The sequence below is a fragment of the Dermacentor silvarum genome, chromosome 2 (genome assembly GCF_013339745.2).
Source record: "Dermacentor silvarum isolate Dsil-2018 chromosome 2, BIME_Dsil_1.4, whole genome shotgun sequence".
NCBI classification, from domain to species: domain Eukaryota; kingdom Metazoa; phylum Arthropoda; class Arachnida; order Ixodida; family Ixodidae; genus Dermacentor; species Dermacentor silvarum.
Window position 1 is genome coordinate 189,248,410 of NC_051155.1, and position 25,966 is coordinate 189,274,375.

At 44.2% G+C, this 25,966-nt stretch overlaps 1 protein-coding gene across 2 annotated transcripts in view; it reads right to left on the minus strand.

Moving 5' to 3' along the window:
- LOC119440619 (E3 SUMO-protein ligase RanBP2) overlaps positions 1-25,966 on the minus strand; it is a 125,110-nt gene that overhangs the window by 22,439 nt on the left and 76,705 nt on the right. For both annotated transcript variants that reach the window (XM_037705514.2, XM_049662031.1), the window contains exons 24-29: positions 19,345-19,473; positions 13,127-15,271; positions 10,629-10,973; positions 7,496-7,675; positions 5,843-6,007; positions 890-1,105 (exon numbers count right to left, since the gene is read on the minus strand). In XM_037705514.2, coding sequence (XP_037561442.2) covers positions 890-1,105; positions 5,843-6,007; positions 7,496-7,675; positions 10,629-10,973; positions 13,127-15,271; positions 19,345-19,473 — 3,180 coding nt within the window. The remainder of the gene's footprint in view (positions 1-889; positions 1,106-5,842; positions 6,008-7,495; positions 7,676-10,628; positions 10,974-13,126; positions 15,272-19,344; positions 19,474-25,966) is intronic.

Sequence of the window (25,966 nt, forward strand, 5' to 3'; positions counted from 1 at the left end):
CTCGGAAAAACAGCCTGCGCGTATGAAGGGCTCGGAGGTCGTCGTTATCTCGCATCGCGGCGCATGGTTTACGCCAACCGTCCACTGTATCTTACCGGCAGGGCTCAAAGACATTCGTCGTACATGACTTTGTGCAACTAAAATACTAATGTATATTTTGATGGTAGTGCAGGATTCGTTCATTTTAAGCGGAGCCGTTATGTGTGGGCTTGATTGTATAATAGTGACAAGCTTAGCCATTGGCACAAAAAATTTGTGTATAATTGTAATCCACACAGATGCGGTAGCCTTGAGCATGCTCTGCAATGTATTTATGAAATGCAGCATCTCAAGTGCCGTAGACAGATTTGAAGATCAAATGCTTTTGCTTGTTCATAGTCACAAAGAGGCCTCCAAGAGCAATGATGAGGGATGCCTGGTCCATTGAAGATTGGATGAAATAAGATTTTTCCATTTGAAAAGAAATTGGCATTACTCTGTTACCATAAAAAAGCTGGTGAAGAACAAAAAGGACATAGCATTTATAATTTGCTGAAATACGAAAATCAGACTGCGTGTCACAATGGAGGGCATTGCATTGTTCATTTTTTTGGTAGTGAAAATTGGGTGCACGTTACAATCTAGTGTTGGAATCGAGTCACGACATCGCCGCAATCACCTGCCCATCCACATTTTTGAACTGTATAACTTCCATATTTAACCGCGAGCAAACATGTATTTAAACATCCTTTGCTTGTGTATTATTTACTTTATACTTGTTGCCCACCCCTTATGTAATACCCCCAACCCTGGAGGCCTTTAAGGTAATAAAGTGAAGTGAAGAAGTGAAGTAAATATTGTATGCAAGTGCAGTAACAAATGGGTGCGAGTACAGGAAACAAATGCTTACACAAGGTGGCACAGAGCCACTGGACTTGCTCTTTGCCTCCTCCACGGCAGCCAAGAACTCGTCAGCTACCTGTGAGCTTTTGAGGCGCAGCGCAAACTGGTACGGACACGCCACATCATCCGAAAAATCCGTTGCAGACCACGTGACAGTGCGATCATCTTTCTTGCAGAACTGATGCTCAGGCGTCAGAAGGTGATTCAGGCACACTTTCAGCACCTGCACATAAAAAGTGAAAAAAAAAAAAAAAGTCTAACGTACAGCCAACAAGAAACAAAGCCCCAATACTGGCAGCATTGCCATAACATTTAGCCTGATGTATAAGATGCGAGAATCCTCATGTCCCTTGGCGGCAAACAGTGTCTGGCGCAAGCACCAGCAGGTTTGTAGAGAAAGGGGAAACATTCCTCTAGTGGGTGGCGCACGGGAACCACAAGAACTGTCAGCACCGCTGGGCATAGCACACTTGATCCCTCCGACATTGCTTGAGCTTCGTTTGTTTCCTGGAATCGGCCAGTGCGGAAGGCTCCACCTCCACTCGTTCTCCCACATGTGGTTAATCAGCCACGCGACAGCTGAGGCAGTTGCTGCAGTCACCCATACCCCAGCTGGTAAGTTGGAAGCCCCTCTTTACCCAGCGTATTATTCTCTATAGCAGGCTGGCCTGCTCGTTCTGTTCGTTGCAAGCGTAATAAATGCTTTCCGAGTGTACACATGGTTGTCGTCCATTGTTTCCCCGAGCTTGTACCGTGCCATGGTGGATGCACAGGAATTCGCCAACCACAGTGCGCAGTGTGCCGAGGCATAAAGCCATTGGCACTCCTCTTATCCCTACAAAAGAAAAGCAGGTTCTGAAGGTGAGCAAGTTTCTACACGTTTGCCATTGCGTGTTGAAATTAAGCTTAAGGCCTTCTGGTCTTGACAGGTACCATGCTCAGTTTTAATTATTGCATGGCTTCAACTGTTTCAGTACCGTGCCCATTGGGCATCGTTAGCACTCTATCAACGGCTTGAATTGCTGCTTTCAAGACCTTTCGCGCTGGTCATGGGTATACTGCGCTATAGGACGTGAAGGATGAGAACTATATTTTAATTTTCTAAGCAGCTCGCTTTTTTTTCCACGAGGCAGTGATTTTTAAAAGCGCTCCAACGTTTCGCGATTCATCTGCCGTAACATACAACAAACACTTATTTTCCCCATGGTAGGGAGAGTTAAGAGAGCCAGCCCATCATCATATTGCACAATTTTGCTTTCTAGGTGTGCGGAGAACAAAAAAAAAAAAAAAAAAAGTATTGTGCAATACCTTTTGGTATTGTTGGCCATTCCCCTAAGCCAGGTGGTGTTGTAGTTAGGTACGCAAAGAAAGAACAAGTGTCATGTTTGTGCAAATTGGGCAGCTGAAGGTTGGAACGTAGCAAATGATTGTTTCGCTTATAATGGGCTCCTGAAGCCATAGCATTAGAGAGAGAGAGAAAAAAAAAAAAAAAAAAGAAACACACACACACATAATTGTACAAAAATGTATAAATGGCAGAAGAAACATTCCAGCATTAGCAATGACCAGAGCAAATTTCAAGGGAAAGAGCATGCAGAGTAAGCTTTGGGAAATTATGTAATAAACTAATAAATACCTTTACAAGGTCTTTAACATTTGTGACGTTGCACAATTTTACTGAGAGGAGAAATTATGAAGGTGACTTCCTATAGAGATAGATTTACTTCCAGCGAGTTTTGTTTAGCTGATGCAGACATGCTAAAAGAACTGTATTGGTGTTCACATTTATCTACTTTCCTTTGTCAGGTGTTTCACTTCAGTGTTAATCCAAGAGCTGAAAAAACCTGGGGACTGCAATGAGACCCACACCACTGCAGTTTGCTTGAGAAGACCTGCTTGAGGTGTTCAGGCGGAACCTTGAAGTCACAAGGTTCTTTTTAGCGCCAATTATATTTTCAGTGATGGAAGTGGTACTTGGTCTTTTGGAGCAGCTTTCGGTGCAGGAAATATTGCAGTTGGAGCAGAAAAATTTGCTGTTTGGAGCAAAAAAACGATGCTTTGGAGCATTAACTTACAGCTCTGGTGCAAAGAGGAAGCTCTGTATAAGTTAGTGCTTTCGGAAACATTGCATTCAATATGTACTACACTAAGACCCAAGTACTTTTCTTCAAGTTGCTGTTCCATTTTATTATTATATGCAAAATGAAGAAAAATTCAGATTTAACCCTAACGCAGTTAATTCAGCATCTGAATAAAGAGTTCATCCTCACCAAGCTGTCCTTGGCTTCATTATCCATTTCATCTGCTAAATTTTTGAACGTTTTATCTGTTAGAGCGTTTCATCCGCTAAACAAGTTGATACGTACAGCCCGCAATTCTTTAATAATATGCAGGGACTGTCCAAAGTCATTTTGGAGCAATTTTCGGAGCAAGTAAAATTGCGTTTCGGAGCAGTTTGGAGCAGACAAAATTTCATTTTGAAGCAGTTTGGAGTAGGCCATTCTAAATTTAGGTGGAATAATGGAATATGGCAGCGCACTTTGACACCACGACGAAACACAGAATAAACCAACACGAAGCACGTAGTAGAAGCGTGCTTTGTAGATATAGCGTGGGTTCCTGTAATGCCAAAAACAAAGATGGCACTACGATCGCACTATACATTCCCGCGCTGGCGCTCACAATAATAGTTGAAAATGCTCTCAAATTATGCGGTCCAATTGACGCGGTAACATATTTTTTTGGGTCACCATATGGCCCTGCAGACCCAGAGAGCCGCAATCAACCCTGGGCTGGTATAGCGTAAAGCTATTCTAATCAGTTTTTATTGCGATAGCAAGTATATGGACACTGAAGGCGCATTTCTGCAGTCGCCATCGGCGTCGCTGTGATGTTCCACAGAAAGTGCAAGGGCGATAACAACGCCGCTGCAGGCCGCATACTGTTTCTGCGAGTGAGAGCGTGCGAGGGTAAGGGGACAGAGTGCGAGTGCTGATAGCTTCATGTGCGCTTTGTTTTCTCTCTCCTCTTACTTAATACGTGTTGAAGCGAGAGGCAACTCGAAAGTCAATTCCCTCGATGCTGCTGCCACGCTTCCACACTCGAGCACTTTGACAGCGAGTTTCCGTGGTCATCGAGCGATATGCGTTCAGTTTGCTTGTGCATGCGTGACACCATGCTTGTTAATTTAGTTGGTAAGCAAACGCTCACAAGTTTACACAGTCGATAAAACTACCATTCTTACTTCGCACAGCTGTCTACAAATTTGCTATAGCAATCGATGCTTTGCCGTTCGGGCTTTGTTTTGCGCCTCAGGTAGAAAGCGCCGCGCCGCTTGGCCCACTCAAACGTATTCTATTACACTCTAAATACAGCCGCCCTGTCCGTTCCGACAACAACCGGGAGTGGCCACGTGTGCCCGGGCCACTTGCCAGAAGCGCCTAGATATCCGGGGTTATAAGTGCGAAAATTACAATAAGCTGTACGGCAGGCGCCGTTGCACAGTGTGCGGAATGTGAACGGCTGTGCTCTTTTTCAGAGAACGAATCCGCTTGCTGTTAGCGGCCAATGCCGGAGCACACACACCGAAACCGTTCTGGCACAGAGTGGCACAATTTCGGTCAATTTTCCGAGTTTGGCGCAGGAATTTGCGTTTGTATCAAAATGGCGCAATTGGCGCAGGAGTCCCACCCCTGAATATGGCACCGAGCACTCTACCCTCGCGCATTATTGCGCATTATTGCGCATATTATTGCGTAAGAATAACCTCGTGCACTTAAAGCTCATGCTAGTCACACAGCGTATGGTCTGCAAAGCTGCTGAACGTAAAGCGCTGATGCACCTATCTGGTCCGCGCTCACGAAACATTAAATCACTGGGTGGTTAGACTACATTGACACTATACATCCCTACAATTGAAATTACAAGCTGAGTGAGTGAGTTCGTAGCTGATTGGAAACACGATTAAGCGAGACAAATCCACGTGGAACAGAACTAAGACACTATTTTTTTTATATCTTCTCGCAAGCACAGACATAATAATGTCAGTGTTGCGTGGATTTTAATTGAATTCTGGGGCTTTCTTGCACTTATTGCACATGGGCGTTCTTGCACTTATTCCACTCCCTCGGCCTTAGCCGTGCAACACGAAAGCCACTACGCCACCATGGCGGGTGTTGTGCGGCCATCCATTTGCCTACTTCCTTGTCTCGTTCTCAATTTTTTTTTCTACATGTTCAGGCTGCCAGTCATAATAAAATGCCTTTACGCACTTGTAGACATACCGCTAATTGACTGCAAAAAAGGAGCGTCAAACAGCTGTGCCCTCACAATTGTGTGTCACGATAACTGGATAAAATGATTACTGCGATAGCAATTATATGGACACTAAGTAAATTTACGCCGCCGGAGTCAGCATCACCCTGAAGTTCCGCATAATGTCCAAGTGAGATAAGATCGCGGCAGCACGCTGTATTTGCGAGAGAAAATGTGAGAAGGTGAGTCGAGAAGGATGCCTGCTTAATGCACAGCGTATTCTTGTGTGTGAAAATATTCCCAATTATTCAGGTATTTGGAGGAGGTGCGTGTCGGCACAGGCCTAGTGCAATACCTGCGATAAACGACAATTTGGGGCAGCCTGTAGCAAGATTTCCTTTACGGCACAGTTTGGCGCAATTGGAGCAGCACTTCTCTTACTGTATTTAACGTAGAAGTGTAGATGGCCCGCCTGTGAAATCAGCGAGATTATGTTTGAAGCCGCGAGGAAAGCGAGTGCTGGAGAAGGAAGGCGCCTAGAGGTGGAGAAAAGACTCGTCGTATTCGCGCCCTTTCCATTTGTGTTTCGACACTGTGGTGCTTATGGTGCATGTTCGCGGTGTCCGTATGCTTGTGCGTGACCCACGTTCACGAAGTGAAACATCACTAACTTTTTTAAGGAGAGAACTACTACAAGGTAACTGACCGGCTCCCGGCGCATCAGCAGCCGAGTGCGTTGAGTGGTTGGATGATGGAGTAGCTTGATGTCACCAAGACCACGCTCCTTCCATTCGCCATCCATCCAGCGATATAACTTGGCCCGGTGGCTGTACAGAACTTCCTCTTCCTCCTCACCAGTGCGTACCTCCACCTGTGTGCCATTATCAAGCCATTTTAGCACAATCATGAAATCAATATGCGTCGTCAACACAACAACTACTACTTCGCCCTTTTTACACTAAGTGAGGTTGCAATACTATCATGCTTTCAGAGGCACAGCCATATCTCAGCCTGAAGGGTTTTTCGACAGCAAAGCATACTGGCATAAGCGCATACATGCCAAATTATGACAGAACCTTGTAGCTTCAACACTGTCGAACATTGGTATATTATGGATTTCTTGAATCAAGGTTTGTTGTATCGAACATTTCCCAAATTCAGGTCTTAGTTCTATCGAATATCATGTATTTTTCCCCCACAATTGACCGCATTAACCTTTTGTTCTTTGAACTTTAATTAATATGCAGCTGCAGATTACATGCAGCTGATTACATGGCTTTTGTGGTAAGCAGAACAGGAAATCGTAGCCCAGTATTATGTTAATCATTTGCATAGCCCCATTTTGCTGCAAATGTTGCTGGTGGGCGACAAAAGCACTGACTATCCAATTTTTGCCCAAATGTAGAACCAGGGATGGAAGTGGCCAAAGGTGCTTTGGAGCAGCTCTGGAGCATGAATTGCATATTTTGTAGCAGTAGATATGCGTTTTCGAGCAGCTTTGTAAAGCTCAACGGATAAAATATGAAATACAGGCAGATAAAGAACATATGTTCTCTTTTTGACTTTGTGCAACCCTATTAGGTTACAGAAAATCAGTTATGTGGAAGCCCACAAGGTGGAGGAAGGTTCACCAAAGGCAAAAACTCTTATCGACACGACTGAAGCATGAAGCTACCAAAGAAACCCAGAAGGGTTTCTCAGAACCACTACAGTAGAACCCCACTGTTACGTTCCCGGGTGCTGCATTTTCCTGGCTGTTATGTCGTTTTTGGCAGGTCCTGGCAAGAAAAGTAGCGAAAGTGCGACTTCTTTTCAAATGTAAGAATTAATATAAAATTGTGCCCCAGTTCCCCACTACTCTCATTTCTGAATTTTTTTGTTTCTCGGCTCCTACGGTTCTTTTTTACGGTCCCGTGAAAAACGTATCAGCGGGGTTCTACTGTATTAGGTAAGACAGTGGATGTACCCACCTGAATGTGACCAAGAAAAATATAACCGAGGCCTTTACGCAAACTGGAATCTATTCTCTAGATGTGTGGATGCCAAAGTGAGATCCACAAGTGCCTGACAAACTCAAAGATCATTCAGGCAATCACTTGTGCGCTTTTCTTTGTTGCAAAACTATGCACATTAACACAAACTTTAGCCTAGGGCCCTAATTCAGCAAAATATCAGGCTACAGCCCCAAGTTATGAAAATATAAACTCGCAAACATCACATTAAACATGGTATGCTTGGGAAGCTTTTACTCAAAATAAAAATTAATACCAGGCATATATTATCAGGAAATGAACGAGCGCAAGTGCTCTGCAATACTGCCTCATTAAGCAGTGTGCCGAAAACTACATGAAGCTCTTACCTTGGGAGGCAAGGGTACCAAAGGTGGGAAGAAGATCTCGGCCTCAGGAGATTCAATGGTGCCCGATTCGTCTTCCTCCGCATCTGCTGGTGTACCAGGGGACTTCGGCGTTTTGCCTGGGCTACGTGGCCGCACCCCACTGAAGCTGAACTCGTACTTCTGAGGGCTCCCAAATTTAAACTGCAAGCACAAAGCAAACAAATAAATAAGAACGCTTAAGTAAGAATGACTTTTAAACTTCCCTGTACATCCTCTTGTATGTACATCAGTCATCACTAATAGTCCAATAAACGCTCAGATGGGCGCAATGTTGTTGTACAAGTTGTAAAAATAACGATCTCCCCTATTTTACAGTGACACCTGTTACAGATACGGCCACTATTATTGAAGAGGACCAGTCTTTCCAGGTCCCTGTGACAGTGTGGTGTATGTCTCGGTGCACAAACGCTACTACAGGCCCACTGAAGATGGCTCAAGATAGAGCACCGAAATCTGTTTAACAGCAGGAAATGCATGTTTATCCGTGTAGTGGCGTGATGCATCATGTGATGCGAGGTAGTGAAATGTTTGGGGATTTCATTTACTCCACGACTCCATCAAAGAAGTGGTCTATTAGGCTGGCCTCAGCAGGGCAGGCACATCGTGCCATTGGCCATACTGGCAATAAGAACAACACAACAAGGTGTGATACTTTCTGAGAGTGCAACAAGGTGCTGTGAGCTGGGTGGCTGTTACAGTGTGGCTTTGGCAATGGTGAGCCCCTCTTGTCGAAGAGGAGCATACAAAAATCATGCAGTATGGAAAGCTGAGCAGTACTGGGCAGCTCTCACCAAGGGAGAATGCACAGTAGCAAAGTGCCGGCACCTCGACAACAAGCACAATTCTGAGGTGCTGCCAGTAGACTGAACGGCTCACGATGAGTCTGTGACAATTAATTGGCAGGCTTACCTCAAGAAAGTCTGCTATACGTGCCAGCTGATGAATGCAACTTATCTAGCCTCATGTAGTGTCAGTTTTCGGTTATGCTCACAGATGCTGCAAAAACTGAAGAATTTTTTTACGTCATGGCTCGGCAAAGGCATATTTGCACCAAATAACCTGTTAAACAAAACTCAACTTTGGTACTTCATTAACCCATTGGCTGCCAAAGCAACCGCACCGTTGGGTGAAAGAATGGGGTCCAAATTGCTGAAGCTGGCGATTCACCAGGTAGGAGGTATTGTTGGTTTATGAAGCCATTTGTAGATGTGGCAGCATACAATTTATGCTGGAAATGTTTAGAAACTTTGTAAATAGATGGCACTAGGTATTGAATTCAGGGTTTGATTTTGCTAGCTTTAGTTATTTGTAGAATGTTTCTGTGGCTGTTTTAACACTTACGTGCGCTAGATTCCGGTGAACCTTGGCAAACAATACGCATCATGGCAGAGCATAGTGTGCAGTGCAAAAAAATTGGTTGAAGTATGAAAAGCAAGTTGCCACTCTCCATATGTCTGAGCGCTTCAAGCTTCTTTACACAAAGATGAATTTGTGACCGGCAGTTACAGTTCTGAAATGAACAGTGCTAGTTAATATTGTAAATAAAACTTATCGGTTTAAATTTTAAAGTACTTAGTGCTGCAGAGTATTATATAACAAACACAACAGCCAAAGTTTGTCTAGAACGCATACAAGACAAATATATTGACTGAAGGGCCACACATCCTGCATAATATTTGGTAACCAATGAATTCAACCATTTTTCTATCAGCAGTGACAAGCAGCGAAAATTTTACTACAAAGTTAAGCAAACCTTGAAAATTTGCATTTAATTAGAAGTCAGGAGTGCTATGATGCCAACAACTTCCTCCTCCCCCGATTTTTGCATCAGCTAAGTACTGATTTTTACTCTGAACAGCAGTGATAAAAACAGAACTCACTTTGTTCATTTATACAGGCTTGACGGTCCTAAACATGGTCTAGAGCCGGCAATCTAGACATGACGTTTAAACAAAAATTGAAGCTGGTATTGAATGCCAAGCAAGTGCCAAGCATAGAGCTTATATAACCAAATCTAGAGCAAAAGCTGCCCATAGCACCCATGCATTGAAATTGGTAACCGCAAAGGAGCTGCCATATTGCTATTCTGTGCAGGTGCAGACGACGAGATATGATTCAGACTAGATGCGCAATCAATATGATTCCGAGCCGCCCTCAGTATGGTGGCACTGTCTAGGTCAGGCGCCTGCATACGCATCCTTTCATACACTGCATATTTTATAAAAAAATTCTATAATAGCCATCAGATCTTTCTAAAAAATATACGAACTTAACTTTACACAAGGTCCATACATACGTGCTACGCCTAAATGCTCGTTTTTACATCATATTTTGATTGTTTTTAGTATTACAAAAATGAGAAATAGCAACGTGGCAGCATCTTTGGAGCTGCCGCTTTTTTCACTCAGCTTCTTCTCTAGAGTAGAGCATAGTAATTCTATGGGGACAAGCATGCTATCTTGGAGTGCTAGGAACGCTGCTGGTTGAAGACGCCATTGTGTTCGGTGCTAAGTCACACAAAAGCGATTGCATCTTCAAAATTACTGACCAAGAATATCCTTCCGAAGTGCTTGCCTTCTGAGGAACATGTTTTCAAATGAGAGAAAATATTTGCTTCACTATATTGGATAATACACTGGATCTTGTACTTTTAGTTTTGTTATAGCTGTTGGTTAATGCATTAAAATAAAAAGTGGCCAACCAAAGTTTTAATTTACTTAATTAATAATACTGATACTGATAATTATATCTGTGTTCGAAATTACAACTCTGCACTGAAAACACAAGAGATTCTTTTTGTACAAACTGCCTTAATCCTACATAAGAACCAACTCAAATGAAGTTCTCTTGCGTAACCTCCACCTCCTCCAATTCAACATTAAGTATTTCACTCGACCTGCCTTTTCAAAAATCTGACCACCTTTTAAAAGCCCTGTAGGGCACCAATGCTTTACAAGATAACTTGCGCCTTTAGTCTAGAAAGAAATTACTATATTCTGACAGCCCCTCAACAGTCTAATGAAAGTTGCCTGTGTTAATAGAAGACTCACCAATGAAATAATCATGGTATAAACTTGTGCCTAAATTCAATTACCGTTGTTGGCGTAGAAGTAGCCGCTGGTGCACTGGTAGATGAAGCTGTATCCGGCTTAAAAGTTGCCGCCCCGAATGTGAAAGTAGATGGTGGTGCGACAGTGCCTGGGCGTGGGGAGCCAAACACAAATCCTGAAGGTTTAGGTGTCGTTGAAGCCACTTGGGAAGTGGACGGTGCTGATGTTAAGTTGGTAGTTGTTGGCTGCGGAACGGTACTGGCACCCGGAAATCCGAAGGTGAACTTGGCTGGTGCAACTCCCGCAGGTGCAGTGCCAACAGGAAACCCACCACCTCCAGACACTGGGGCAGCAAACTTTTCCAATGCCTTCAAAGGCGACGGCGCAGCCTGCAGTGTATACCACATTGCTCAGTGCTACAATCCCAATACTTGCTGCACACTACATCACATAGACCCAATGTGACATATTTAACGTAAGCCTATGGTCACCGAATGAAGGCAACAAATCTGACCACAAAGAACTTAACGATTATACCACTGGAGATGGTTATCAGCGCCTGACCTATAATTAAAAAGTACAAGAGTTAAACTCAAATATAGTACAACAAAAATATTTCTGCCCAACAAATGCCTGCGCCGTGGGAAGATGACGTGTAGCCTATGCATCCTTGCTCAACCACTACATTGCGCTAGAGAGTACTAGAACATGGAGAGCGTCCGGAATGGCTGCACTTTCAATGCATTGAAAGTGAAGCCAAACGACCGTAATGCCGCTTGGCGCGCTGCAATCGGTAGTACACACGCCGCCGTGGCTCAGAGGTAGAATGTCTGCTTCCGACGCAAAAGACAGGGGTTAGCATCTCAGCAGGAGACAATGTTTTCTCTTTTTTTTAATACTTCATACGTTGATTTTTTTATTCTTAACATTGCTGCTTAACACTTGCTTCCGTTGCTATACAATGCAACAAAAAGTCAAGCAGAAGATGAAGGAATATTAACAAAATAACAATTTTTTGCAGTGAATGATCATTTTTGCAGTGCCACCTCACGGGAATCAACAAAACTATTCCTATCAAAGCATGGCATCCGAGAACTGTACGCATACGAAGCCCCGCCGACGCCCACTTGACATGCTCCAACGTGCGCTTAAGGCTCATTCACACTAGGCCGACACAACACCGATTTTGGTCAGCTGACTGTTGGCGACAACAGTCTACATGACAGAAAACGCTGTGGCCAATGGTTTAAAGGAAGGATAACACTGCTGCCAACAGTAGTAATAGCAAGGGAAGCAAGTATTAAGCAGCAGTATAAAGAATAAATAATGAATGCATGAAGTATTAAAAAAAAAGAAAAACATTGTCTCTTGCTGAAATACGAACCCCGGTCTTTTACGTGGAAAGCAGACATTCAACCTCTGAGCCACGGCGGCGTGTGTGCTACCGATCGCAGCGCTCCAAGCGGCGTTACAGTCGTTTGGCTTCACTTTTGGAAGCTCGTTCCGGGCACTCTCCAATTCTAGGTCACTCTAATTGCGCCTTTAAATTCCAGGCTGAAAATCCAAACAAAGATGAAGAGAAACCGAGACTGTGAAGCAACTTGGGTTGCTTCACAGATCTGAGGCTAAAGAATTATGCAGATTCCATGCACTGTAGGAATCTAAGCGACATTGTCTTTGTGAGGAACCCTATTGTTTAGCAACCATTTGCAAATATAGAGCACACAACCAAGCAGGACACATTTTCGCCAAAAAATGCCTGGCTCAGCTAACACCTGTGGCGCTTGAATAGGGGATCCCAAGCATGACAATGGTGGCATGACAACACTGGAATGAAGATGGAAAACCCAAAACTGTACGACGATTCAGTCCGTGAAACGCGTGAAAATCATGATCGGATTATGAGGAATGCCGTAGAGGGGGGCTCCGAATTAATTTTGACCACCTGGGGTTCTTTAACGTGCACATAAATCTAAGTACACAAGCATTTTTACATTTAACCCCCATCGAATATGGTGGAATGATAACAGCATGCCGACCACATGATTACCACGGTGTGAAAACAACAATTTGACATTAGAATAATGACGATGACGACATCTTAATGACAATACAGTGAAAACGACGACAGCAAGATGACATAAAAATAAAGGAATGATCAAATTGGAATGAAGATGGTGGAATGTTTGTGTTATAAGTAACATCTACACTTGCGTGCACCACCAGCGGCCCCAGGCAGCCCCAGTTAGCATTATATTCGGCGCTGGTTTGCACAAGGTCCAGGGTCAGCCAATTGTGCAACACAGCAGCAGCTAACACCCACAAAGTGGGTTGAAGAGGCAAAGTAAGCTGCACTTTAAAGGATTTTTGAGCGAAGCAATAATGTTTCTGGAATGGCTGGTACTCCTGGCACAAACTAGAGAAGCTTCCAAATACTTTATCCTTCACTAGTAAATGCAACTGCCATCACCAAAGTGTTTACAACATTGCCCTAGACATTAGGTTTCAGCATGGAGAAGGTAATGCAAGAGCGTTTACTAACCTCAACAGCCTCTGAGCCAGGCTTTGGGGTCTCGCAGGCCACACACGATGTCCTGTCAGCTGGATTCGACACATAGCAGATGTCACAGTTCCAAGCGCCAGCCTTTGGCTTGAACTGACTCAACTGGGAGAGAGGCACAGTAGGTGCTGGCTCCAGTTGCTTATCGGCCTGCTGCTCCTCGGTTCTATCACTCTTCCCTTCCCCTGCAGCTTCTTTCAGAGGTGTAACAGGGTGGGCTTTGTCCCTGCAGTTCTCAAATACTTGCTTGAAGAGATCAGCTTGCTCCCTCGTCTTAAAGCGTGCTGCAAGGTTTTCATTGCAGATTTCTCCATCACTATAATCATTGGCAAACCAAGACCATGCGCGATCATTTGTTGACAGCGGGCCCAATTTCATCTCTGGCAAAATCCTGTGATTAGCACACAGCTTGAGCACTTGGTCCCTGCGCATCAACACACGGCATACTTGTGTCTCTGGGTGCCGAAGGATCTTCAATTGGCCAATTCCACGTTCCTTCCACTGCTTTGTTTCGGCATCAAATCGGAACAGTTTGGCTCTCTCACAGAACAGGACCTCTTCGTCCTCTTCCCCTGTTTTGACCTCCACAAGCTCCGGTAGGGAGACCACTGGTTCAAACTCGGCGCTGGGGACAAAATCCTCAGGTATTTCACCGGGGCTTCGCAGAGAGTCTGCTCGCTGCCTAGTTGCACTCGGAGTTGGAGGTAATGGCTTTGCCAGAGGAGATGACACCTGTGGTTGAGGTGGAAGAGACGATATTACTGGCGGTTGAGCTGGCAGGGAAGATGTCACCTGTGGTTGCTTGGCTGGTGTTGTGCTCAGCCTGCTAATTTCTGAACGCGCACCTGCTAAAAATGACTGAGTTGCATTAGCCGACTCTGGGGGCTCATCTTTTTTCACTGCGGCTGGTGGGCTCTTGAATGAAAAGCCTGCAAAAGGGCTGGGCTTTGGCGACTCCTTTGTTGTTGCTACTGCAGTAGCAGGCTTTGCTTCTTCCTTGGGAAGCTCTTTTACTTTTGGTGGGCCACAAAATGTAAATCCACCAAACACATTCTTTCCCGATGAAGCCATTCCATCAAAAGCTGAAGTGACAGGAGTGCTTGGCTTCTGCTCTGGTATAGAGACACCGAATGAGAACACAGGAGCTGGCTGTGAAGCTTGTAGGTTAAAAGGCTTCCCCAAAGAATTCCCAAAGGAGATAGAAGCAGCCAAATCAGGTTTTTCTGTTGGCTGTTGTGTTGCTACAGGCGCGTCTGCAGTCTTTGGTTTCTCGGTGCCCGGCTTTGGCGAGTCGCACGCTGCACATGCGAGTTTGTTGGCATCATTGCTCACATAGCATGTGTGACACGCCCAGGCCCCTGGTTTTGGATGAAACATCTTGCCGAAACCAGTTGCTGGCAGGTGAGGGAGGCTTGTGGGTGGAGATCCCGACGCCACGACAGACGAAGCTATAGGACTGGCAAATGACATAGCTGATGTCACCGTGCTACCTACAGCTGACCCAAACACGTGTGCCGCCGCTGTTGTCTTGGGGCCACCAAAGCTTGATGTGGATGAGGAAATTGTCACACCAGTGGTAGTTGCTGGAGTGGAGGCAACAAATGGAGAACTGAATGGCCCAGCAGGTACTACTGTTGTAGCTGTTGCAGATCCAAACACAGGAGGCGCCACTATTGACTTGGAGACACCGAAGCCTGGCGTCGATACTGGAAATGTAGCAGGCGTGCTAGCTGGAGATGCAGATACAGTTACTGGAGAACCAAATGATGCAGCAGGCATCCCTGTCGTAGCTGTTGAAGGTCCAAACTTGGAAGGTGCCGGTGTTGTTCTAGGGGAGCTAAGAGCTGACGGTGACATTGAAAAATTGGTAGCTGTGCTGGCTGCTGAAGCGGAGGCTGCTGGTGACGAAGACACTGCAGCCTGTCTGGACTTGTTGACTGCTTGCTCAAAAGCTTCTTTGAACTGTGCTGCTATTTCAGGCGTTTTGAAACGGATGCAGAACTTTTCTGGGTGTGGCTCACCATCTGCAAAATCTTGGGCATCCCAAATCCAAGCAGTGTCCTTTTTTGGCATTGGCGCTAGTGTCATTCCAGACTGAATGTAATGGTTGGCACATACTTTCAGCACCTGCAAATTAATTGACAAATTGCATTGACAAAACTATCTGAATTGGTTCAAGATGGCGGATATATAAATACACATAGTTTCTTACAATATTGCCTATAGACAAACCTGGTGCCACTGTCTATGCAAGTTTCATAATGAGTGCTGTGCCACCACGGGAATGCCGGAATATGGTTGTGCAGATATTGCCTTAAACAGTCATAGAGCTTTATCAGAATGAACTCATACAATGTCTTTACTGAATGTAATGGTTGACACACACTTTCAGCACCTGCAAATTAATTGACTAATTGCATTGACAAAACTATCTGAATTGGTTCAAGATGGCGGATATATAAATATGCATAGTTTCTTACAATATTGCCTATAGACAAACCTGGTGCCACTGTCTATGCAAGTTTCATAATGAGTGCTGTGCCACCACGGGAATGCCGGGATGTGGTTGTGCGGAACTTGCCTTAAACAGTCATAAAGCTTTATCAGAATGAAATCATACAATGTCTTTCTTTGCCTCTAACACGTTTTATTATTCTTTGCTCACACTACAAGCAAGTGAAAGAACCCAAAGCAATTGAAAATTATGCAGAGTGAGCGCAGACTGATGCAGACATTGTAGATTTTTCGGAACTTTTGCAGCCCACCAGTTCACGTTTATTGTAATTTCACATCCCGCCATGAGTTCTTGTGTTTTAACAAGGACGTTCCTTACATGCCATTTTAGCAAACAGTGAACAGCAAACCCAGGTACATTTTCACAATATCACAGCTCTTTGCAACAGATGCCTATCTAAAGCTACCACTTCCCAGCATTCCCATGCATACAACAGCATGAACCACACACTTTCTCTTTAGGTAATTCAAACTTATATCTAGTACTTGGCAGTGATTTTATTAATTATTTCATACCTCTATGGCACCCTAATGAAATATTACCGCATTTTCATACACAATAAGTTGCATTTTTTCTTCAAAATTTTCGTCAATGCATCTTATACAAGGGTGCAACTTAAATATGCGTAACACCATGCACACTGGCACATTTAACATGAGCGTTCTCTTTCTATCTCGGAGCTGCGCGCAGCTGCATTCTTTAAGAACTCAAATGTTGTGTTAGCAGGGGAGCGACCGTGGCAACAGATGTTAGCTCCGAGGCATCGCCGTGAATGCAACGCGGTGGTAGCCAGTTTGTATTCCCTGACCTGGGTGCCTCCATGATTGGAGGTCACGTGTACTAGGTTTGCTGTAATAGTTTGGCGTTTCATAAAAAAAAAAAGGTAAACGCACGAAACTGACGCAATCAATAAGAAAAGGGTGCCGCAATTTTTTATTGTACGTTGTTGCACCTGAGATTTATGCAGCATAGAAAACACTACTTCGTTATCACCATCATCAGTTGCTCGCCAGAGAAGTCGCAGTGTTTCTGGTCGCTGGCACTCAGTGCTTCAAGTGAAGTGCAATGAATGTTGGTTTCCTGCGCCTAAAAGAAGTGTTGGCTGAAGTTTTCGTTTGCAAGCATTTGCTGCTTATAAAAAATATTTTACGATTTAGTGCCCAGAAACGAGCAAGTACGGCACTCCAAGAGCAGTGTACAAGCGTGCATAATCGCATTTCATTATGCCAGCTGAGTTAAAATGTGCATCTTAACCACCGGTGCGCGACTCATAAATGTTCTTTTCCATAGAAACATACGATAAACGGGGAGTGCAACTTATACAAAGGTATGACTTACAGCCCGAAAAATACGGTACTTGTGACTACAATACAAATACACCACAAAGTGTTTCTATTGCACTTATGCTGCATTCTGGATGCATTAGTAACACTTTCCAAGATTATTGAAATGCTTGAGGCATTCTCTCGCATGAAGACCATGGTTTGTGCCACAGGTCTTAAAGCCACATGTTATCGATAAGACGTTTGCATGGCGTATAAAGCAGCAATACATTATTACTCTTGTGAACTAAACAAGAGTTGCTAAACCCTTGGAAGTATTTTTCCATAGGTTGCATGTACAGAAAATGCAGTTACATTCTGATTATGCTGCTGGCATGGCAAGTGCTCTTCGTTTCACTTATGTTTTTGTCCATAGACAAGGGCGTTGAAATGTAATAAATGCCAACTAAGAATGCCCACAAAATTGCACCACCTAACAAAAAGAAAAATGGGGTTCAAAGCAAGAAAGTGCATCGATGCATGGTAGTGCAGCACTACGCATGAATGCAAAGGTTTATATAAAAGCACATGAGTGCTGGCATGCATGCAAGGGAATAAAAAAAGCAAGCATTGAGTACCTAATGCCTCTAACAAAACGAAAATATTACAGCTTCATTATCTTGGCATTTGTCTACTAAAATAAAGAATGTTGCTCATTTGCACAAGACATTTTTCAGATTATGATGTATTATGAAATATTGAATGCACCAGTGCCACAAAAACTAGCAACTATGGCTGATAGAGACATCTCTCGCTCTGTATGCCTGTAGCGCTAGAAATAGCATTCAGAAAAATAGTGGCCATCACTGCATCCAAGGGCATACATGAGTATTCTGCAAGCAGGTTTTGTTAAATTAAAATAAGGGCCACTCAATCTCTGTCCGCATTTGAGGTGGCATCTCAAAAGACTGGTTAAGTGTGCCTGTTACTGCACGTTCTCCAACATAAAAAAATAACATAAAGTAGAACCTCGTTTATCTATTCTGGGAGAAAGAAAGAACTTACTAAACGTGAAAACATGCGACCTGAAGTTACAAAAAAATTTCGCTGACTTAACTGTAGTTGACATCTACATAATACAGAATGCGGCCACAGCAAAACATGACACTCAATTTGCGCCAGCTGCAGCAGGAAATAGATGTGCGTTTGGGTTATCGCATTTTAAATGTGTGCAGTAGCCTTCCAACACCCCGTAGTCGCACCACACCACATGCACTGTGAAACAAATAGGTGAAGGACGTTATCGAAATAGAGTTCACAGCGATAGTTGCGAATGTGACGTGTGATGACCCGCAAGGAGGATTTGCTGGTACTGAAAGAGGAAATTAAGCCTGTGCTGCAATTTCCTGTGACACAAGTGGGGATGTACTGCGGGGAAGCTGCTGTGGTGGGTGCCTACTGCTCTCAATCGTGCATGCCTCACACCTGTTCTTGTTCATATGGGATGTGGCAGCAGAAAACGCATCATACGATCCCAATATGGTGATGCACTGAACGTTGGTGCCGAAAGAGTGTTTGCCGGCAACATCTTACAGTGAAACCTTGTTCCTATGTAGAGGCTTAAAAGCAATTCTGTTTAAATATAGTCATGATGAATACCCCACCCTGTCGCCATTGAACCTAACATATCGGCTGACCGCTTAAGTCGTAGTCACTTAACGTATGCGAAACAGTTAGTGCGTAGTAGATCTACTTCACTTTTCGGAGCGTACAAGCGTGGAATCAGCGAAATGTCGTGTGCACAGACCATAGATAGCGAAATTACGGCGCATGGACCTTTCCTGAACTGCAGTTACCACTAAATGCGACATTAAAACATGGTAGCCATGACGCCTTTCCTGCTCCCATAGCTTCTAGTGCTTCCATTTCGTTGTCATTCATGACAAGGATGATGGTCCTTCCGTATCCAATGCAGCTAGTGTGTTGATTGTCATGAGCGTTTGCAGAGAAGTGGGGCTTGATGGAGAAACTGGCTCACAGCCTTGCTGAGTGACGATGCAGTCATCGCTGTAAGGCCGTCACAAGCAAAAGAAAATCAGAATTCTTGCTGCCTGCTCGCAGATAAAACTTGTCTGCATGTGTGTTTTGGTGAGTTAACACGTTTTTTGGCTGGCAAGTCGACAGCCGCTCATCTGCCGTTGTTGGTTAATTAGTACATTGCTACGTGCGTACCCGATTCACGTTCCCTACCAACTACGTATTAAAAGGTTTTACTGCAACTGGTAAAAAAAGAAGCTAAACTGCAATGGGTCATTTGTTTTATTCATCATCACAAACGCTGGCACTGGGAAATTGTATTCCTAGACCCTCATGAAAAGTGAAGCAAGAACATCTTAGGAAGTGTAATTATTTGCCACACTTACCTGCTCTCGCCGCATTAGTAGGCGCACTTTGCCCTCCTTGCTTTCAAGCAATTTGACGACACCAATGCCACGTTCCTTCCACTCTTTGTCAACATAGCGGAAGAGTTTGGCTCTTTCTTCAAAGCAAACCTGTGAATCAAAACAGATCAGTAAAGTAACTGAGCATGAGAATCAACTTCAGCAGTAGCAAAGCCAACCACAAGAGACGAAGAAAAATGCAAGGAACCAACAACAACTGGGAGTAGCTACGCGTGTGCAGGCCATTTGCTGGAAGTGCCTAAAAATCCGGTGTTATAAGCGAGAAAATTACAATAAGCTGTACGAGAGGCGCTGTCGCGCGGTGTGCGGAATGATAACGGCCGCGCTCTTTTTCGGAGAACGAATCCGATCACTGTTCGCGGCCACTGCCGGAGCACACATGCTGAAGCCGTTCTGGCGCAGTGTGGCACAATTTCGGTTAATTTTTTAAGTTTGGCACAGTTTGGCGCAGGAATTTGCGTTTGTATCAAAATGGCACAATCGGTGCACGAGTCCCACTCCTGTAAATTTTTTTGGCTCAAGTTACGCGGGACAACCGGTGCATACACTTAGAAGAGTGCCACCTCACCTATTCTGCAGCACCTGCACTTTAATAGGGACAGTATGTGAAGTGCCCATCTAAGATGTCATTATACTGTCCAGTTGCCCCACTTATTTCCCAGCCCTTCACAACCACAGCATATTTCATGGCTTACCTGCAGCTATGGAGCACAACGCACCGTTAACTTCCTAGATAGGGTTCATAATGAAAACCAACAAGTGAGGCAGCGCTCCCTTTTGGTGCGATGGAAGAGACTCGGTGTGAAGTCCTAAAAACACTTCTGCTTTTCCCACAGTGGGCAATGTCTGCATATAACGGCAATTGCGGCAGCCACACTTGCCTCAAGCTGAGAAGTCGCAAACCACTTCCTTATAAGTGCATCCTTACAGATGCACTATTCAGTGTGCAGAATGTATGTTTGCCCAGATAGCCTGACAAACCTTGCAAATATTATGAGGAAACATGCAAAATGGCAACAAAATGATGAGCATGAGGCGCCTCAACCACAAGGTGGTGCACTTCTCTTCTGTCCCATCTGTTCTCTGGCCACCGTATGCAGTGCTCTATAACATTCTTGAAACTAGTGGCCAATACCGCCATCCAAGCTACAATAGTGACAAGTGCTGTTCAAGCGTACAGTACGGTCAACTGTTAAAGGGAATACGGAACTGGTAATGACCCCAATTTAACTGAAACATTTTTACTTTATTGTGCAGCAAGTCCTCACTGCGCGCTCGCTTTAAAAATGCATATAAAGTCAATCCCAAATATATCAAACTTTAAGAGGACTGCGAAATATTTCGATATAGTATTGATAATTCAAAATATAAAATATGCCTATCTGAAGCTTCTCTGAAAACACCGTACGTCTAATACAGACTCCTGGGAGCGCGAACAGCAGCAATTTACCAATGTTTCTCCAAGGTCGCGTCGAATCCATAATAGCTTACATTTTTTTCCCCCACGGGCATGTTGCAAGTGGTCTTTGCCAAACAGATCACAACCCTAACCCTACAAGCCCAAGTCTCATGACCTCAAGATTGCAGTGCACTTATGGGGGCAGGGGGCGCTCTACTCTACACGTGCAAAACAGGGGTGAATATTTGAAGACGACGAAGAAGCCAGTTGGCGAAACCAAGTTGGGAGCATCCTTTGGACGCTTGAAGCACGCTTCGCGTGAGGGAAGATGAAAGAACAAAGAGAAGACAGATAAGCTGGCATTGCTGACATGGTCGAGGAGCAAGGCAGACGCATCTCCAGCTGTGCTGTGGAGACAGGAAGCAGCAGCTGTGGGGACCACGGACTGGAGAGGGGACAACGTGGAGATGGCTGGCAGTGAATGCAGCTCTTGAGCCCCGACTCAAGCTCGGTAAGCCTCACGCTGCCATAATCGGTCACTGCCCGTTGCCATGGAGGCAATCGCCTGGCCATATCAACGGCACAAACACCGACTCGCCAAGACCAAGTCCTATGCCACGCTGGTCCTGACAGAACATCCCAACACCGTCACTCGCAACAGAGGTCGACGCCTATGCCACATCAGAACCACACAAGCCGACGTCTGACGCCACACCAGGCTGACGTCCAACACTACTGGCGATTCACTATTGGCGAGAGAGAACGTTCGATTCTGAGTGACTTGTTACTTTATTAGTCAAACTGAAGAACAGGACATGGCTAAGGCCTAGTTAGTTTTTATTTCTTTGGTATATAACTAGTTTCGGGAGTTTTTTTTCGTGTGTGCTTGAGATAACTGTTTTTTAATATGTTTACATCGCGTCTTTGCCCGTTTCTGTAACACTGAAATTCGTGACAATATACAATAAAACCCCGGTGGTACGATCACGGTTGATACGAATTTCGACGTGATACAAATTCCCCGGCCGAAATACATTGGTCTTAATATGAAAAAGTCGCAGGCCTGCGCAGCACACGCAGCACAGTCGCTGTGTAAGCTGGTTGAGCGGCCCAAGAGTAGCTCCAATTTTGGCACCACACACAACAAGGTCCTTCGCGGCAAGATGTCTTTGCCTCGATTTTGACGAGAACGATCTGAACTGCCCGCCTGGCGTCAGCGGCAAGCTCCGGCTTGTAGTGCTCTCTGCACAGCAGTCTGCTGAGCCTGATGATGTCTGGTTGTAGCCGCGCATGTAACTCTACGATTCGCTTCTTCAGGAGCGGTTCGTACAGTGCGAGGAGACGCCATAACATGTACCAAAGAGGTACCCAGAATACGTGGCACACATCTAACATCGGGATAGCGTTGATTGCGCGCCTCGTCTGAATCACATCTCGTCACACGCGGCGGTTGCAGCCACGTTAACTACAGTGTAGACCGCTTATAACGTAAGTCGCCGGAGTCCTGAATATCTGCACTCTAAGCAGTACCGCACTATAACCAAAACATCCGATTTTCAAGCTTTGCACGTATGCAACACATGTAGACCAAGCAGCCGCGCATATCCGAGAATCGAAGCGTGTGACTGGGAGTTTTGCATCCGTTTATATTTACGAACGTAAAAAGGTTAGTTATTGTCCAAGTACCCATGATCTTCGCATGAAGCAAACGAAGTATTAATTAAAAAAAAATGTCTCAGTTTCGCCCGAAAGGAATCAATTGCGATAGCAAATTACAGTATAGACCACTTATAACGTAACCGTTTATAGTGCAGAACCGGCTACAACGCGGCCTTTTCCGACTCCCGTTTACCCTCCCATAGAACTCCATGTATACGCATACTGCTTACAGTGCAGCCGCGTGAGATGAAATACCGGTTATAATGCGGCTTCCGCGGGAAAATCTTGCCAAATTGACCTTGACAAACGATTCCCAATCTTTAATTCTTGTTTCCTTGCCAAGCTATTTTAAAATTGCCTTCTGCATATTAATCTTCAACCCTACTCAACACTTTCTCTGTTAGGGTCCTCATATACTTGTCGCAATTCATCCCCAGTATTGCAGCACAGGACAATTTCATCTGCAAACCGAGAGTTGTTGAGATATTCGCCGTTGATTTTTCACTTCTAAGCCTTCTCAGTCTAATAGCTTGCATACTTCTAAGCATGCAGTGAAGAAAAGTGGAGAGATTGTGTATTCTTGCCCGACCTCTTTTTTTGATACGTAGTTTTCTACTTTTCTTGTGGACAAACAAGGCAGCTATCTTTCTAGACATTTCCAAGATATTCACGTATGCCTCCTGTACTACTTGATTACAAAATTCCTCCATGACTACTGGTATCTCTACTGAATCAAATTCTTCTTCAGGGTTGATTGTACTCCGCAGATTTTTCGATTACCTTATTGATGACATGGATGTGATCGATCGTAGAATATCCCTTCCTGAAGCCAGCCTGTTCTCTTGGCTGACTGAAGTCAAGTGTTGCCCTGATTATTTGGCAATTATCTTGGTCAATATTTCATACAATACTGAAAGCAAGCCAATGGGCCTATAATAAGGGGTCCCACCTGCAGTTTTTACTTTGGGACCCCTTCCTGTTATACTACTGGCTATGTACTAATTTACTTATCAATAAAAATGAATCGAATTGAAAAAAAAAAAATTCTTCAATTCTTTAACGTCTCCCTTCTTATGAATTTGTATAATGTTGGCGTTCTTTCAGCTTTCTGGTACACTTGAAGTCCTGAGTCATTTCACATAAAGGTCCACAAGTATTTCAAGCATGACATCTCCTCCACCTTTGATTTAATCGACTGTTATTCCATCTTCTCCAGCAGCTTTTCGCCAGGTCATGTCTGGCAAGGCCCTTCTAACTTCATTGCTAGTTATAGAAGGAGCCTCTGTATCCTGTTCATGACTACTTCGATTGAAAGTAGCTTGGCTGCTCTGGGCACTATACAGGTCAGTATAGAATTCTTCCGCTGCTTTTACTATGTCATCGAAATTTCTGATGATATTACCCTACTTATCTGTCAGTGCATACATCTTGCCTTGTCCTATGCCAAGTTTTCTTCTCACTCATTTCATGCTGCGTCCATATTTTACTGCTTCATCAATGTTTTTTGAATATCCGAATTTCGAATATCCCGTACTTTCTTCTTGTTCATCAGTTTTGTAAGTTCGGCTAATTCTATCTATTTTCTTGAGCTAGACATTTTGATGCTTTGTCACTTCCTTATTAGGTCCTTTGTTACTAGGAGAGCTTACCTACTACTGACTGCCTGGGTGCCTTACCTCCCACTTCAATTGCTGCTTGTGATATCATCCTATTTACGGTTTTATTAATTACCTTTATGTTATCATCTTCCTGTTCTAAAACTGCATATTTGTTTGCGAGCACCAGCCCGAATTCGTCTGCTTTTATCCTTACTGCATCTAGGTTGGCGTGTCTCATAGTGAATATTGCTCTTCAAATTGAGAGCAATCCTAGGCCTCACTAACCCAAGATCGCTGCCCTTTACCCTACCTAGCACTTCTACATCCTGCACTATGCTGGGATTGGCAGAGTATGAAATCTATTTCATGTCTTATTTCTCCAGTAGGGCTTTTCTAGGCCCACTTCCTATTATTGCGCTTCCTGAAAAGGGCATTCATTATTTGGAATCTATTCCTTTCCACGAATTCTACCAACATCTCTCCTCTACCCTTCCTAGAATTGATGGTGTAGTTGCCAATAGCTTTTTCCCCACTTTTGCATTGCAGTTGCACATGACTACAGTATACTGAGTTTGCACCTTTCTCTTTGCTAATTCAACATCTGGATAAAACTGCTCTATTTCCTCTACATCATGACTGGAGTTTGGAATGTAGGCTTGTATTGTATTTACTCAATTGTAATGCCAGTATTTTTTATGATTTTCGCTGCTTGAACTCGACCCTTGCATCAACTTTGAATAATGGCAAAATTGACCGTATTAAAACATTCCAAATCCTGCATTTGTTAATGTTATGTTGGCAAGCTGCATCTTTTCTTCTCTGTCCAATCCATAGACAATCCGACCAAAGGCAAAACTTCTTATTTGTTTGAATTGATGCCATTTTCGCTGTGCTTTTGACAGGTTTCACAGTTACGGCGCTGCAATTCAATGCGGCCTTTTATGCTTCAACTCCATTAGGTTACAACGTTATGGCAACGCAGCACGTTCAGTATGATGCCTGCTTTGAGAGACGAGCAATTTTAACGGTCGAGGATATGGGAAACTCCACCGTGGCTTGGCCACTCTATGCCAACAAGTCAACGATTCGCGGATGGCAGGACGAGCAGAGGCCCTCTTTAATTGCGAGACCGATCGAAAACGCTCTATCCGTGGACCTCGTAAGGGACTGGTACAGCCCACAAATGAAAGGGTTGTGCAGTCTTTTAAGTGCTTGATCTCAAACGAGCTCCATAGCATGGAAGATTGCTTGATTCTTGGGCGATCACTTTCGGAGATAGTTTCCCTTTTGTGCGACTCCACTTGTCCTGCCACCAAACCCCTCTAAGTATACAGCCGACAGCGCTCTTGGCACTGTGTAAAGATAGCAAGCTTGGAACTGAACCAGAGACACTTTTCGATGATGCTTTTGGTGCAGAGTCACGAAAATTTCGTGAAAGTGAAACTATCTCCAAAAGTAATCGCCTGAGAATATCAGCTAAGCTCTGCCTCGTCTTCAGATGACCATGAATGAAAAGAACTTGTTTCCAAATTGCGATTCCTTCAATAAAGGTATCATTTGTTTTTATGTTTATCTCGCGTTACATTCGTTGTTTAATTTATTTTTCTTTCGTGTTACTGGAAACTCAACGCTTATGTCACAATCACACATGCATTACGTTCAACTACAGTACTACCTTTAATTTATATCTCCTATGGAGCTTCATTAACTGCTACCCTCTCATTATTGCTGCAGAATTAATTGATCAATGCTGGCTGCTATGCCCTTATAAATTGGGAATCCTACCCCCTAGTCTCTCTAATCTGGAAAACCTCTGGAGCAGATGATGTGGCCATTAGCACTATATAAGCCTCACCGAGTTCTATTCTTTATACTAAGGCCACTAATTTATTTATTTATTTAAAGTTTCCCACAGCGCCCTTCTGGG